Source organism: Carcharhinus amblyrhynchos, chromosome 16 (genome assembly GCF_965287045.1).
Source record: "Carcharhinus amblyrhynchos chromosome 16, sCarAmb.v2.hapA, whole genome shotgun sequence".
NCBI lineage: Eukaryota > Metazoa > Chordata > Chondrichthyes > Carcharhiniformes > Carcharhinidae > Carcharhinus > Carcharhinus amblyrhynchos.
In genome coordinates, this window is record NC_137339.1 from 55,080,372 (window position 1) to 55,096,891 (window position 16,520).

General features: G+C 45.9%; 1 protein-coding gene across 1 annotated transcript in view; it reads right to left on the minus strand.

Annotated features, from left to right (window-relative positions):
• Positions 1-2,514: 2,514 nt before the first annotated feature.
• LOC145353691 (uncharacterized) overlaps positions 2,515-16,520 on the minus strand; it is a gene marked incomplete at its 3' end in the record, with an annotated part of 42,600 nt that continues 28,594 nt past the window's right edge. Inside the window, exon 5 of the mRNA XM_080204461.1 lies at positions 2,515-2,828. Coding sequence (XP_080060587.1) covers positions 2,515-2,828 — 314 coding nt within the window. The remainder of the gene's footprint in view (positions 2,829-16,520) is intronic.

The window sequence follows — 16,520 nt, forward strand, 5'->3', positions numbered from 1 at the left end:
AGCACAGGAAACAGGCCCTTTAGCCCTACAAGCCCGCACCACCCAGTTTAACACTCAGTGAGTGCCTTATTCAAGTCTTTCTTCTATCTACAACTTTTGTCTACCTCTAGTGGACTCCACAGTAAAAGGGTGCAAATTTAGGGAATTATATGTATGCCAGATTAAGGGAGATCCAATTTAGAGACAATTTATTGAGACCAATCAGCTTAAAAGCACGTTTTTAGGTTGTGGGAGGAAACCGGAGCACCCGGAGAAAACCCACGCAAGCACGGGGAGAATGTGCAAACTCCCACAGACATTGATCCAAGCCGGAGCTCCGACCCGGGTCCCTGTAACTGCACAACAAACAGTGATAGTCACTGAGCTGTCGTGTTGCCTGTCAATTGGACATTAATGGAAGATTCCCAATAGCTCCAACTTAAGAGACTGGTGAGCCTTAAAATTTGTTGGACAGCCGATAGGAATCTATTAATTCCCAGGAATGTCCTGAGGCTCTTGATCTTCAACTAGAACATTCTTTTGTATCCCTCCATCTTCAGTCTGCTCATGTGCCTATCTAGGTAAGTCTTAAACAACTCTAGCGTGTCTGCCTCCACCACCCTACTTGGCAGTGCATTCCAGGCCCCCACCACCCTCTGTGTAAAAAACATCCCTCTAACGTCTGAGTTATACCCTGCCCCTCTCACCTTGAGCCCGTGACCCCTCATGATTTTCGCATCCAACCTGGGAAAAAGTTTCCCACTGTTCACTCTATCTATACCCTTCATAATCTTATACACCTCTATTAGATCTCCCCTCATTCTCCATCTTTCCAAGGAGAACAACTCCAATTTGCCCAATCTCTCCTCATAGCTAAGACCCTCCATACCAGGCAGCATCCTGGTAAACCTCCTCTGCACTCTCTCCAAGGCCTCCACGTCCTGCCGGTAGTGTGGTGACCAGAACAGGACTCAGTACTCCAAATGTGGTCTAACCACAGTTCTATACAACTGCAATATTAGACACCAGCTTTTATACTCTATACCCCTTCCTATAAAAGCAAGCATACCATATGCCTTCTTCATCACCTTCTCCACCTGTGCTGCCACCTTCAAGGACTTGTGAACTTGCACAGCTAGGTCCCTCTGTGTTTCTGTACTCTTAATGGTCCTTCCATTTATTGTATAACTCCCCCCTACATTATTTCTTCCAAAATGCATCACCTCGCATTTATCAGGATTAAATTCCATCTGCCATTTCACCGCCCAATTTACCAACCTATCTATATCCTGCTGTATTGTGTGACACTGCTCCTCATTGTCCGCAAGTCCAGCCACCTTCGTGTCGTCCGCAAACTTGCTGATCACACCAGTTATTCCCGCTTCCAAATCATTTATGTATGTCACAAATAGCAGAGGTCCCAGTACTGAGCCCTGTGGAACACCACTAGTCATAGGCCTCCAGCTAGAAAAAGACCGTTCCACTACTACCCTCTGTCTCCTGTTGCCAAGCCAGTTCTCAACCCATCTAGCCACCTGTCCTTGTATCCCATGAACCTTAACCATTTTCACCAACATGCCATGAGGGACTTTGTCAAACGCCTTATTGAAATCCATATAGACGACATCCATGGCTCGTCCTTCGTCGACCGTTTTTGTCACCTCCTCAAAAAATTCCACCAAATTTGTAAGGCACGACTTCCCTTTTACAAAACCATGTTGCCTGTCGCTAATGAGACTGTTCTGTTCTAAATGCGTATGCATCCTTATCTCTAAGAATCCTCTCCAACAACTTCCCTACCACTGATGTCAAGCTCACTGGACATAACACCAGTTATGTCCATCTAAGAGAGCAGAAATCCATCTAAAAGGTGGTATGTCTGACAGTGTAATACTCCCCCAGTACCACAATAGAGAAACAGCCCCAAATCTGTCAACTTTTTGCTCTTAAATCCAGAACCTTCTAACCCTGAGGTGCACTGAGTTACAGTGTCTGCACCGTTGATCAACACCACACACTGTACAAACTCACCTCTTTCTCATGTGAAGACTGGCTTGGAAGAGTTTCTTTTGACTTTTGGGCTTCGTCTTTGATTAACCCACTAGATCTTCTCTGTGCTTCCATTGTTAGTGACAAGACTGTACCAGTAGTGGATAAGACACAACTACCAGACAACAGGTTGACAGGACTTCTACTAGTTGCTGAGGGCAGAGTTTGTGGAACATTGGTGTTTGTAATATTAGAAGTAAACAAGGTTTGGAAATCAGGCAAGGCTTCATTGTTTGATTGATCAGGAACTGGCAGCACACAGAGAGTGGAGTTGTTTGAACTGCTTCCCTCAGTCACACCAACGTTGGCCAATGAGAATTCCTGAAAGTGAGATAGGCTTGAGATTTGAGGAAGTGACCGCACAGAGATCTGAGGGTCGAGTGAGACAGCTGGACATTCCGACACTGGCAGCATCCGGGCTGGACATTCCGACACTGGCAGCATCCGGGCTGGACATTCCGACACTGGCAGCGTCCGGGCTGGACATTCCGACACTGTCAGTGTCCGGGCTGGACATTCCGACACTGGCAGTGTCCGGGCTGGACATTCCGACACTGGTAGTTTACAGGATGAGGAATTGGACAAGTTTTGGAATGTATCCAGAGGGGAAGAGATCATTGATATTGAAGTGCAGGAGACATCTGAGCTAACAGGAGTCGCTCGGGGTTGATAAAGGAGAAAATCTCTAGTTAAGACGGGAATGGATTCAGTGAGGAGCTGGGAGTGTCGGCCGCTGGGTCGTAAAGCCATAGAAACTGCCTGAGACTGAGTCCACTTTGAGGATTGCTCATTCCCTTGATCTGGAGAAAATGATGAAAACAGTTAACAATCATCCCGTCAACAAAACAAACAACCAATCCAACCACACCCCAAGATTGTGTGGCAGTGAGAGCAGGCAAGAGCATCCACAGCTCACTGTCACCACTCGTCTGGCCCAGCCTGCCTCAATCTGACCCAGTCTGTCTGTCCCTGTCTGACCCAGTCTGGGAGAGACTATGTGTAGCATCTTCGCTTCGAAGGAAATTGTTTGGGGAATGGCAGCTGGGAGTTAGAAGAGGATATAAAGAACTAATTCCCTGAATGACTGTGACTAATGATTTCTGCTGGATAGTTGCACAGACTTGAAGATTTTTAACCACATTTGTCAATAGGAGTTGGTGCCATAAAATTCAGTAGCACAGCAAGTAGTTCAGAGCATTGAGCAATTTGCAAACAGACATTGATATATTGCATGGATCAAACTGCAGAAGATGGAGTTTGCTGTGAGATTGTGTGAGGTCATCTCTTTGGAGTAAGGAGAGTAGAGCAGAATATTTTCTAAATGTTTGGAAGCTGGGGACGCTGAACAGGCATGTTCCAGTGAAAACAAACCAAGTTACCAATCTCTCCTCATAGCTAATACACTCCAAACCAAGCAACATCATGGTAAACCTTTCCTGTACCTTCTCCAAAGCCTCCACATCTTCCTGGTAAATGGCAACCAGAATTGAATGCAATATTCCAAATGTGGCTGAAATATGACTTGCCAATTTTTATATTCTGTGCCCTGACCGATGAAGGCAACCTATCATAGAATCATAGAACCCTACAGTGCAGAGAGAGACTCTTCAGCCCATCGAGTCTGCACTGAACTCAATCCCACCCAGACCCTGCTCCCATATCCCTACATATTATACCCTCTAACCTACACATCCCTGGACACTAAGGGACAATTTCTTAGCATGGCCAATCAAGTTTTTATGCGTCCAGATCACCAGCCTGTTCTGGTCCTCCCGACGCCGACACTAACGCTGAGAAAGCCCACCAACTGTATGTTCTCAGAAGACTAAGGAAATTTGGCATGTCAGCTATGACTCTTACCAACTTCTGCAGATGCACCAGAGAAAGCATTCTTTCTAATACTATCACAGATTGGTATGGCTCCTGCTCTGCCCAAGACTGCAAGGAATCACAAAAGGTCATGAATGTAGCCAAATCCATCATGCAAACCAATCTCCCATCCAGTAACTCTGTCTACATTTCCTGCTGCCTTGGCAAAGTAGCCAGCATAATTAAGGACCCCACACACCCAGACATTCTCTCTTCCACCTTCTTCCGTCAGGAAAAAGATACAAAATTCTGAGGTCACATACCAACCGACTCAAGAACAGCTTCTTCCCTGCTGCCATTAGAGTCTTGAATGGATCTACTTCACATTAAGTTGATCTTTCTCTACACCCTAGCATACTACATTCTGCACTCTCTTGTTATCTTCTTTATGAACAGTATGCTTTGTATAGCACACAAGAAACAATACGCTGTATGCTAATACATATGACAATAATAAATCAAATCAAATCAAATATGCATCATCATAGTAACTGATCGTAATCCATTGCTGGGACTTTTGAAGAAGATGAGGAAATACCCCCACTGCTTCCATCCAGATTGGCAGCTTATGAATACCTCCTAAAGCACCACCCCAGGATCCAGATAACTAATGCTGATGCACTGCATCGTCTGCTGTTGGCCATAAACCTGGCTTTGTTACCAGCTATGGAAGAGGTTTCGATGATCTCAATTTTTTGGATACAGTCCTATCTAAATTAAAACATATAATATTACATGGGGGATTCGAAGGACAGCCTTCAGATGAAATGAAATACGATCTGACAAAGAAAGATGATCTCAGTGTCGAAGTGGCAACATCCAATGGTGTTCCCGTGTAGTTCTCTCTTGTCCAGGGTGATGTTTGATTCTTATGGAATTACACTGTGACCACCCTATAATCTCAAAGATGTAAATGCTATCCAGGAGGCATGTACAGTGGCCACGTCTTGATGCAGACATTACCGACTTAGAGTGTGAGTCGTGCCAGCAGAATCAAAAACTACCTCCCCTCAGCCTTCCTACATTCATGGAAATGCCCATGGTATAAATGAACGTGGACTTTGCCAGGCCTTCTTGGGTTCCATGTTCTTAATTATGGTCGATGTGCACTCCACATGGTTCGAGATACATTGCATGAACTCCATTACTTCCCATGCTACCATTGAAAAACTATGATAAAGTTCCTGCATTCACAAGATACCTGAAGTCCTGTCTCTGACAACGGCACTGCCTTTACAAGCACTGAATTCCAGAACTCCATGCTTTTCAATGACAACATTCTATCACCAATCATTAAATGGGCTGGCTGAACAGGTTCGGCATGAAGAAGCAACCCACAGTATCCATTGAGACAAAACTGGTATTATTTTTATTCACTACAGGACTAACCCTCACACTATGACCAGAGTTGCCCCTGTGGAATTGTTAATGGGATGGACAAGATTAAGCCGACTGTTCCCAAACTTGGTGGAATCCCAACAGGAGAACCAGAAGAACTATATTCCTGCAAAGACAAAAAGAATGTTTTCTTTCTGCCTCATAAAAGGTTGCTGCAGAAGGTTAGGGTGCACGGAGTTGGGGGTAAGGTGTTAGCGTGGATAGAAGATTGGCTGTCTAACAGGAAGCAGAGAGTTGGAATCAATGGGTGCTATTCTGATTGGTGGTTGGTGACTAGTGGAGTGAACAAAGAACAAAGAACAACACAGCACGGGAAACAGGCCCTTCGGCCCAACAAGCCCGCGCCGCCATCTTAACAATGTGTTTTTTTCTCCTCCACCCTTGACCGAGGGATCGGTGCTGGGGCCTCAACTATTTACCATTTATATAGACGATCTGGAGGAGGGGGCTGAGTGTAGGGTGACAAAATTTGCTGATGACACGAAGATGAGTGGAAAAGCAAATTGCGTGGAGGGTGTGGAAAGTCTGCAGAGAGATCTGGATAGGCTGAGCAAGTGGGCGAGGACCTGGCAGATGGAGTATAATGTTGGCAAGTGTGAGGTTATCTACTTTGGCAGAAATAACAGTAGGAGGGATTATTATTTAAAAGGCAAAAAGCTGCAGCATGCGACGGTGCAGAGGGACCTGGGGGTCCTTGTGCATGAGGCGCAAAAACCCAGTCTGCAGGTGCAGCAGGTGATCAAGAAGGCGAATGGGATGCTGGCCTTTATAGCGAGGGGGATAGAATATAAAAGCAGGGAGATCTTGCTGCAACTGTACAGGGTACTGGTGAGGCCGTAGCTGGAGTACTGTGTGCAGTTTTGGTCGCTGCACTTGCGAAAGGGTATTTTGGCCTTGGAGAGAGAGCAGAGAAGATTCACTAGACTTTGCAAGTTATCATTTGTATTAGTTGGACATCGTTACACAGATGGTAGTTTATGATACCGGCTTTGGACAGCTGCTGACGGCAGATCGCGATACCGGCTTTTTAACAGGAAGTGTCCTGCTGGGACAGCCACAATCACACAAGTAACTTCAAAGACAGGGATGCCGGTACTGCTACAGAAGGGTTTTGAATTGTGACCGGATTGAAGACTGTGTCATGATTGCAGCTGCCAGCTGGACTGTGAATCGTGACTAAATGAGGGGCTGCATCATGACCAAGGAAGGAAGACCCGGAGTTCTGGCCGGAATGGGAAACTTGGAATTGTGTTTGACGCTAAGACTCATGATGGATAAATGCCCATTTGTGTTTGTGTTCTACAAGAAGTCTGATAGTCCTACTTCTCCCAAAATTCTGGAATACCCAGAGTTTTGAAATAAAAACCACTGTATTTTGACTCACTGTCTCACAGGTATCATTTTACCTACAACAGGGAGCATATTACAGAGGTACAGAGGGTGGACAATTTGGAAAGATCACGTAATGAGATATTGTGGGTAGAACTCAGAAACAGGAAGGGCCCATCACTTTGCTGAAGGAATACTACAGGCCTCCCAACAGCCCATGGGAAGTTGAAGAATGAATATGTAAGTAGATTCTGGACAAGTGTAGAAAAAATAGGGTTGTTGTAGTGGGAGACTTTAATTTCCCTCAGATAGACTGGAAATCCCTTAGGGCTGGGGTTTGGATGGGGAGGAATTTGTAAAATGTATCCAGGAAGGTTCTTTGGAACAGTATGTTGATAGGCCAACTAGAGAGGGAGCTATTCTGGGCCTAGCACTGGGAAATGAGCCTGGTCAGGTCATCAAAGTTTCAGTGGGGGAACATGTGGCGAACAGTGACCACAATTCTGTAAACTTTCGGTTAGTCATGGAGAAGGATGAGTGTTCTCCAATGGGTAAGGTGCTGAATTGGGGGAAGGCTAACAATAGCCAGATTAGGCAGGATTTGGTGGCTGTTGATTGGGAGAGGCTGTTCGAGGGTAAATCCACATCTGGCATGTGGGAGTCTTTTAAGGAGCAGTCGATAGGAGTGCAGGACAGGTATGTGCCTGTAAAGAGGAAGGACAGGAAAAGGTAGGATTCGAGAGCTGGGAATACCCTAATTGTGGGTCTAATTAAAAAAAATAAAGAGGCATACATAAGGTCCAGGCAGCTAAAAACAGAGGAAGCACTGGAGGAATACAAAGAAAGTAGAAAAGAATTCAAACAGGGAGTTAGAAGGGCAAAAAGGAGTCACAAAATGTTCTTGGCAGACAGGATTAAAGAGAATCCCAAGGCATTTTATACATTTGTTAGGAACAAAAGGGTTTTCAGAGAAAGAGTCGGTCCTCTCAAGGACAAAGGAGAGGAATTATGTTTAGAACCCAAGGAAATAGGTGAGATCCTAAGTGAATACTTTGCATCAGTATTCACAAAGGAGAGGGACAGGTTGCTTGGTAGTGTCTCAGAGAGATGAGTAGACCTGTTAGAACAAATCGCAATTACAAGGGAGGAAGTGTTAAATATTTTAGGAAGCATTAAGGTAGACAAATCCCCAGGGCCAGATGACATCAGTCCTAGATTATTGAGAGAGGCAAGAGATGAAATTGTTGGACTTCTAACAGAAATCTTTGTTTCTTCAATGAACACTAGTGAGGTCCCAGAGGATTGGAGGATAGCAAATGTGAACCGGTTATTTAAGAAGGATAGCAAGAATAACCCGGGTAATTATAGGTCAGTGAAATTGTTGGAGAAGATTCTTAGAGATAGGATCTATTCACATTTAGAACTGAACAGTCTCATTAGGATAGACAACATGGTTTTGTGTGAGGGAGGTCATGCCTCACAAATTTGGTTGAATTTTTTGGGGAGGTGACAAAAATAGTTGACGAGGGAAGGGCCGTGGATGTTGTCTACATGGATTTTAGTAAGCATTTGACAAGGTCCCTCATGGCAGACTACTTCAAAAGGTTAAATCTCATGGGATCGAAGGTGAACTAGCTAGATAGCTACAGAACTGGCTTGGTCATAGAAGACAGAGGGTAGCAGTGGAGGGGCCTTTTTCTGATTGGAGGTCTGTGACTAGTGGTATTCTGCAGGGCTGTGTACTGGGACCTCTGCTGATTCCTGATATATATAAACGATTTGGAATAAGATGTATCTGGTCTGACTAATAAGTTTGCAGACGACACAAAGATTGCTGGAGTTGCGGATAGTGATGAACAATGTCAGAGAATACAGCAGGATATAGATAGGCTGGGAAACTGGACGGCAGACGGAATTTAATCCAGATAAATGTGAAGTGATGCATTTTGGTAGATCTAATGTAGAGGGGAGCTATACAATAAATGGCAGAACCATCAAGAGCAGATACACAGAAGGATCTGGGTGTGCAAGTCCACAGAACCTTAAAGGTGACAGTGTAGGTGTAAAAGGTGGTGAAGAAGGCATCCGGCATGCTTGCCTTTATTAGCCAGGGCATAGAGTATGAAAGTTGGCATGTGATGTTGCATTTATATAGAATATTGGTTAGGCCACATCTGGAATACTGCGTCGAGTTCTGGTCGCCGCACCACCAGAAGGATGTGGAGGCTCTGGAGAGAGTACAGAAAAGGTTTACCAGGATGTTGCCTGGTAAGGATGGTATGAGCTATGAGGTGAGATTGAGTAAACTAGGGTTGTTCTCCCTGGAAAGATGGAGGTTGAGGGGTGACTTAATAGAAGTTTATAGAATTATGAAGGGTATAGATAGGGTGAACAGTTGGAAGCTTCTTCCCAGGTCGGAAATGACAAACACAAGGGGTCACAAGTTCAAGGTAAGGGGGGGCAAGGTTCAATATGGATATGCGAGGGACGTATTTTACACAGAGGATGGTGGGGGCCTGGGATGCACTACCAAGCAAGGTGGTTGAGGCAGGCACACTAGGATCATTATCTGGACAGCCACATGAACAGACTGGGAATAGAGGGATACAAACGGATGGTCGAGTTAGGAACGTATGGTCGGTGCAGGCTTGGAGGGCTGAAGGGCCGGTTCCTGTGCCGTACTGTTCTTTGCTCTTTAAAAACATAGTCTCGGACCTACTTCTCACCCTCAAACTGAATGTAAAATTCAATTATAATATGGTTGCCTACACTGTGAGATCCTGAATTGCACATTGCTGGATCTGTATGTCAAGGGCTGGAATACAGACAGGTGGAAATTAACCTCTGTTCTAGAAAGATCTAGTTAGGCCTCGACTGGAATTCTCCGGTCTCACATGTCCCAATACCACTGCCAGCGAAAATGGAGTAATTTAGTGCTCAGCCAAAGATCCATTCTGTGTATATTTTGTGTCAGTGTGTGCACACATATGTGTGTGTGGAACAGGAGAGTGTGTGTGTGTGTGTGTGTGTTGTGTATGTGCATGTTTGTTTGTGTGTGGAATGAGTGTGCATGTATGCATGTGTGTAGAGTGATTATGTCTGTGTGTGTGTGTTTGTGTGTAATGACAGTGTGTGTGTATGTCATGAGAATGTATGTGGGGAATGAGAATGTGTGTGTGATGAGAGTGCATGTGTGTCTGTGATATGAAAATGTGAGTGCATCTGTGATATGAGAATGTGAGTGTGTGTGTGTGTATGTGTGTGAAATAAATGTATGTGTATTAAGTTTGTGTGTATGTGCGCGTGCGTGGAATGAGTGTGCGCGCGCATGTGTGTGTGTGTGCATGTAACGAGTGCATGTGTGTGTAACAAGTGTGTCTGTGTGTAACGGGTGTGTGTGTAACGAGTGTGTGTGTAACGTGTGTGTGTATGCGTGTTTACATACGCACGTGTGTATGTGGAATAAGTGTGTGTAAGTGAGTGAGCGTGTGTGTATAATGAGAATGTGGGTGTGTGGGTGTGTATGCATGTGTGTGTGTTTGGAATGAGAATGTGTTTGTGTGTGTGTGTGTAATGAGAGAGAGTGTGTGTGTTTGTGTGTGTGTGTGTAATGAATGTGTGTGTGTAATGAGTGTGTGTGTGTTATGAGTGTGTGTGTGGGTGACGAGTGTGTGTGTGTGTATGCGTGTGTATGCGCATGTGTGTGAGTGAGCGTGTGTATATGAGAGTGTGTGTGTGTGTGGGTATGTATGCACGTGTTTTTTTGGAATGAGAAAGTATGTAATGAGTGCGTGTGTGTGTGTGGAATGAGACTGTATGTGCGTGTGTAATGGGCATGCATGCATAACGGGTGTGTGTGCGGAAGGGGCGAGCGTGCGGAAGGGGCGGCGCGCCATCGTGCGCAGAGGGGAATTTTGTGTGTATGTGTGGAATGAGTGTGTGTGTGTGCTTGTGTGTGCAGTTGTGTGTGAGATCAGTGTGTGTGTGGGGGGAATGAGTCTGTGTGTATGTGTGTCTGTGGAATGAGTTTGTGTGCATGCGTGCGTGTGTTTGTGTGTGAAATGAATGTGCGTGTGTGTGTGTACAGAATGAGTATGTCCGTGTAGAATGGGAGAGTGTGTGTGTATACGCGTGTGTAGAGAGTGTGTGCATGTGTAATGAATGTGTGATGAGAGTGTGTGTGTCTGTGATATGAGAATGTGAGTGTGTGTGATGAGAGTGTATGTATGTATGTTTGTATGAGTAATGAGAGTGTGAGTTTGTGTGTGTGTGTATCTGCGATATGACAATGTGAGTGAGTGTCTGTGTGTGTAATGGGAGTGTATGTGTAATGAGAGTCAGTGAGTGAGTGTGTGTACACACATGGAATGAGCGAGAGTATGTGTGCATATTTATTAGTGCGCGTGTGTGTATGTGTGTGTGGAATGAGAGTGCGTATCTGTGAGAAATGAATGTGCATGTGTGGAGTGTGTGTGTGCATGTGTGGAGTGTCCGAGTATGTAGAATAAGTATGTCTGTGTGGAATGAGAGCATATCTGTCTGTGAGAGATGAGAGTGTGTGTGCGCACGTGAGAATCTGAGAATGAGAATCTGTGCATGTGTACTGAGTGTGAATGATGAGAGTGCATGTGTGTGTATCTGTGATATGAGAATGTGTGTGTGTGTAATAAGAGTGTGTGTGTGTGTGTGTGTGTGTGTGTGTATATGTGTGTATGTAAAATGAGGGTGAATGTGGAATGAGCGAGTGTGCATGCGTGCATGTGTGAGTGTTTGAAATGAATGTGTGTGTTTGGAATGAGTATGTGTGGAATGAGCGTGTGTGTGTGCATGCATGTGAATGTGTGTGCATGCATAATGTGTGTGTATGTGTGTGGGGAATGAATGTGTGTGGAATGAGTGTGTGTGTGCGCATGTATGTGGGGAATGAGTGTGTGTGTGTGTGTGCACATGTGAATGTGTATGCGTGCATAATATGTTTGTGTAATGAGTTTGTGTAATGAATTTGTGTGTGTTTGTGTAATGAGTATGTATGTGTGTGTGGAATGAGTGTGTGTGTGAAAAATAAGGGTGCGTATGTGTGAGAAATGAGTGTGTGTGTGAGTGTGTGTGTGCCAGTGTGTGACAGCGAGTGTGCGACTGCGAGTGTAAGAGTGTGAGAGTGCGAGTGTGAGAGTGCGAGTGTGAGTGTGCAAGCATGAGTGCAAGTGTGTGTGCAAGCGTAAGTGTGAGTGTGCAGGTGTGCGAGTGCAAGTGCGAGTGCATGTGCAAGTGTGAGTGTTCAAGCATGTGAGCATGAGTGTGCGAGTGCAAGTGTGAGTGTGCAAGTGTGAGAGTGTGTCAATGTGCAAGCGTGAGTATGCGAGCGTGTGAGTGTGCAAGCTTGTGAGTGTGTGAGTGTGCAAGTATGCCAGTGCGAGTGTGCACGTGCGAGTGTGAGAGTGTGTCAGTGTGCGAGTGTGAGTATGCGAGCACGTGAGTGTGCCAGTGTGAGTGTGCCAGCGTGTGAGTGTGCGAGTGTGTGTGCGAGCGTGAGCGTGCGAGCATGCGAGTGTGTGTGCGAGTGTGCGAGCATGCGAGTGTGTGATTGCGAGTGTGCGAGCGTGTGTGCGAGTGTGAGTGTGCAGGCGTGAGTGTGAGTGTGCAAGTGCATGAGTGTGAGTGTGCAAGTGTGTGAGTGCAAATGTGCAAGTGCGAGTGTGTGTGTGAGCGTGAGAGTGCGAGCGTGTGAGTGTGAGTGTGCAAGTGTGAGCGTGAGAGTGTGTCAGTATGTGAGCGTGAGTATGCGAGCGCGTGAGTGTGCGAGCGTGTGTGTGTGCGAGCGTGAGCGTGCGAGTGTGTCAGTGTGTGAGCGTGAGTATGTGAGCATGTGAGTGTGCGAGCGTGTAAGTATGCGAGTGTGTGAGTGTGCAAGGGTGTGAGTGTGCGAGCGGCGAGTGTGAGTGAGAGAGTGAGAGAATGAGAATGAGGGAATGAGAGAGTGAGAGTATGTGTGTGAGTGTGAGAGTGAGAGAGTGTGAGTGTGAATGAGAGAGAGAGTGTGTGAGTGTGAGTATGTGAGTGTGTGTGTTAGTGCACATGTGTGGAATGAGTGGGTGTGTGCACCTGTGAAAGAATGTGTGTGTGAAAGTGAGTGAGTGAGTGGTATGAGTTTGTGTCTGTGTGTCTGTAGAATGAGTGTGTGTATGAGGATTGTGTGAGAGAGAGTGAGTGAGAGTATGTGGAATGTGTGAGTGTGTTTGTGTGTGTGTGTGTGTGTGTGCGTGTGTGTGTGTGCATGTGTGTGTGCGTGTTTGTGTGTGTGCGTGTGTGTGTGTGTTTGTGTGCGTGTGTTTGTGTGTGTGTGTGTCTGTAGAATGAGCGTGTATATGAGGATTGTGTGAGAGAGAGTGAGTGAGTGAGAGTATGTGGAATGTGTGTGCGTGTGTTTGTGTGTGTGTGTGTCTGTAGAATGAGCGTGTATATGAGGATTGTGTGAGAGAGAGTGAGTGAGTGAGAGTATGTGGAATGTGTGTGCGTATGTGTGTGTGTGTAATGAGAGTGTGAGAACGTTAGAGAGAATGAAGATAGTGCATGGTCCCTTTTTTGAGTCCTGCACAGACTGTAGGTTGCAACATTTGTTTCAAGAGGACTAAGCATCAGGGTTGCCTTGGTAATTGGCTCTGTGGGTTTTTTGCATTTTTGTTAGCCTACGGAGTTTGAAGAAAACGCTCAGCTAAAAGGAACTGATCAGATTTGAATTTATGTTTGTTGCCACCCTCAGGTCAATCTGAGTATAGGAACGTTGATAGGTCATAAAGGTTATACTAGAGGAACTCAACTGCCTTGAGTTCAATTCTACCAGGGATTGAGGCAGGAGCTTCACCAGAAGCAGGAGCAGGCCACTTGAAGCAGTTAAGGGCAGTTCAATCAACTGGAGCAGTTAGTTGTTGACTCTGCCAGCTTCAAACAGATCTTGAGATAAATAACCTTCTAATCAATGAAAAGTACCAAACCAGACAGCACCCACAGACAGCAGAGAACTGAAGAACTTCAAAACTTCTGAAGGCTATCAGACCTGGTTGTATATTTGCTTCGAGGTGTGACTAAAATTCTGTTATTACTACTTTAGTAATGAATATTCCTTGTATTATCTGAACAGCATTTCAGTTGGATTTATATGTTACTTGTTTAAAGTTTCTGGTTATGTAAACAAAGTACCTTTCTTATTATTCATTTAAGGTGAGTATCAGGCCTTCACATTAGTGATTAGGAACAATTAACATCTTCCCAAATAATCGTAGCAGATTACAACACAAGGTAAAGGGGATTCACCTCTGTCATAACAGTGTATGGAATGGGAGTGTGCATGTGTTGGTGGAAATCTGAGTGGTGAGGAGAATGTTTGAGTGCTTCGAGGTGATTTAGACACCCTAGCTGGAATTTTATGGCTGTTCACTTCTCGCAGCTGCTGCAAGTGAGGACAGAAAACTTGGTGCTCAGCCAAATCTCCATTCACTGCAGCGGGACCAGACAAAATTACAGGGAAGTTCCGCCCATGAGCAAGTGAACAAGTACATGGCAGGTGCAGTGCAACACTGGTAAGTATGAAGTTCTCCACTTTGGGCAGAGAAGCAGAAAGGCAGAGTATTATTAGATTGGGAAATATTAATGTACAAAGGGACCTGAGTGGCTTTGTACAGCAGGCACTGAAAGCAAGCATGCAGGACCAGCAAATCATGGGGGTGATTTTCCAGCATCGCCATGCCTGGAGCACCGGTCTGAGAAAACAGCATGTGAGCCTAAAAACCGGTTCTGTGCCCGGCATCAAACAGTTTGCAATTGTCCGAGTCCCTTTCTACTGCTGTACACCAAATCTTGGCCAGAAAGGGGGTGATGCTGATTAGCATGATATTGAGTTAAATTCAATCATAGAATCATACAAACTCTACAGTGCAGAAAAAGGCCATTTGGCCCATCGAGTCTGCACCAACCACAATCCCATCACCCCGTATCCCCATGTCCCTACGTATTTACCCGCTAATCCCGCTAACCTACGCATTTCAGGACACTAAAGGGCAATTTTAGCACAGCCAATCAACCTAATCCACACATCTTTGGCCAATCAATCTGAGAAGCGAGTTCAGTAGGCGATCATCCCCCTCCCAGGATGTTCCCACATTTCTGGAGGGGCGTCACAGGGGTGCAAATCACTACTGGTCCTATAAAATGTAAAGCTTATTTATTATTAATCACAAGTAAGGCTTACATTAACAGTGCAATGAAATTACTGTGAAATTCCCTTAATCGGCACAGTCTGGCACCTGTTTGGGTCAATGCACCTAACCAGCACTTCTTTCAGAATGTGGGAGGAAACCCAGGCAGACACAGGGAGAACGTGCAAACTCCGCACAGACATTGACCCAAGCTGGGAATCAAACCGGGATCCCTGGCACTGTGAAGCAGCAATGCCAACCAAAGTGCCACCATGCCACCCATGTGGTTCCAGCACAACAGTTGCAAGGGTGAGTGAGGAACTGAGTACAGCTGTGCATCAACTTTCAGGATGCAAGAGAATGGGTCAGCTGCTGCCTAGGTGCAGGATGGGGGTCTTAAAGAATACAGGGGTCTGGGGGCTGGAGGGGGCTCAGTCTGGGCTGTTGGGTCCTCAGATTGAGGCCGCTGCTGGTTTGGAGCTCATGTGACAAGCATTCTCTCGGACCGCTGAAAGACCTCCGAGGCATTTCAAATGAGGTCCAGTTCAAATCCCATTGATGTCATACTAGTTAGCCTGCCACCTGCCTGCTGTGACATGGAGATGCCTGTGTTGGACTGGGGTAAACACAGTAAGAAGTCTCACAACACCAGGTTAAAGTCCAACAGGTTTACACAATAGCACAAACTTTCAGAGCACTGCTCCTTCACTCAGCTGATGAGTGAACATCTGGACAGGCTCTCTGATTTATTGCTGATATTCCATCCCAAGCCCCATTTAACAGTAACAAGGTTTAGCTCTGACAGCTGTTGCCCCAATCAAGGGAGGTGTTAACTCAGCTCTCCGCACTACATAAACTCTGCAGTGCTCCTTACAATGGACATGAGCGTCAAGAGGCTACTTTTCTACCATCCAACTGAACCATGTCAGGAAGTTAGTTGCTCTATATCTCGTCCAGCTGGGTTCATCCTCAATAAAGATCTTCTCATAGCCACCCTTATGCTCTGTGTGAGTGCCCGAGCACTGAGCCCACTCTGCCACATGCAGCCAACTGACTCCTGGGCTCTGGGAGACCTCACCCTGCCCAATCCCTCGGACATTTCCCCTCCACCTGATGTGCATCAGCAGCTGTGTGGGGCTCACCAGATAATGACCCCAAAGTTTACCTGCCAATGCCCTCCGCCGCTGCACTGACTGCCGTATCCACTGTATCCCGGTCCGCACTGGTGTCCCTGCTCCTAGGTGTCTGCCCTGTCGGGGATACAGGAATGCCTGTGTCTCCTCTACAGCATCCAGAAGCCATTCCAGGTCTCCCTCCATGAAACATGGGGTTGGTCTACACATTGCCATCCTCCTGGTGTGAATGGCTGTGAGTGTAGAGAGAGCATTTTAAATGCAGCTCCCCCTGCTTAACAGTTCACAGCTGCAGCCAGTTCAGGCGAGTCACACGCATGGGGAGTCCATGATGACGTGTTTCACGTGTGCACAAGTGTAAGATGATTACGATGCAGAGCATGCCAGGAAGACTGACACAGATTGCTCTGTTATCTCGCTGTTATGTCACTTAGGTTTTTGGGGTGAAAATTCCACATGGTACATTGGCCTTCATTGCAAAAGAACTTGAATACAGGAGCAATGATATCTTATTGCAGCTGTACAGCGCTTGGTGAGACCACACCTGGAATATTGTGTGCTGTTTTGGTCT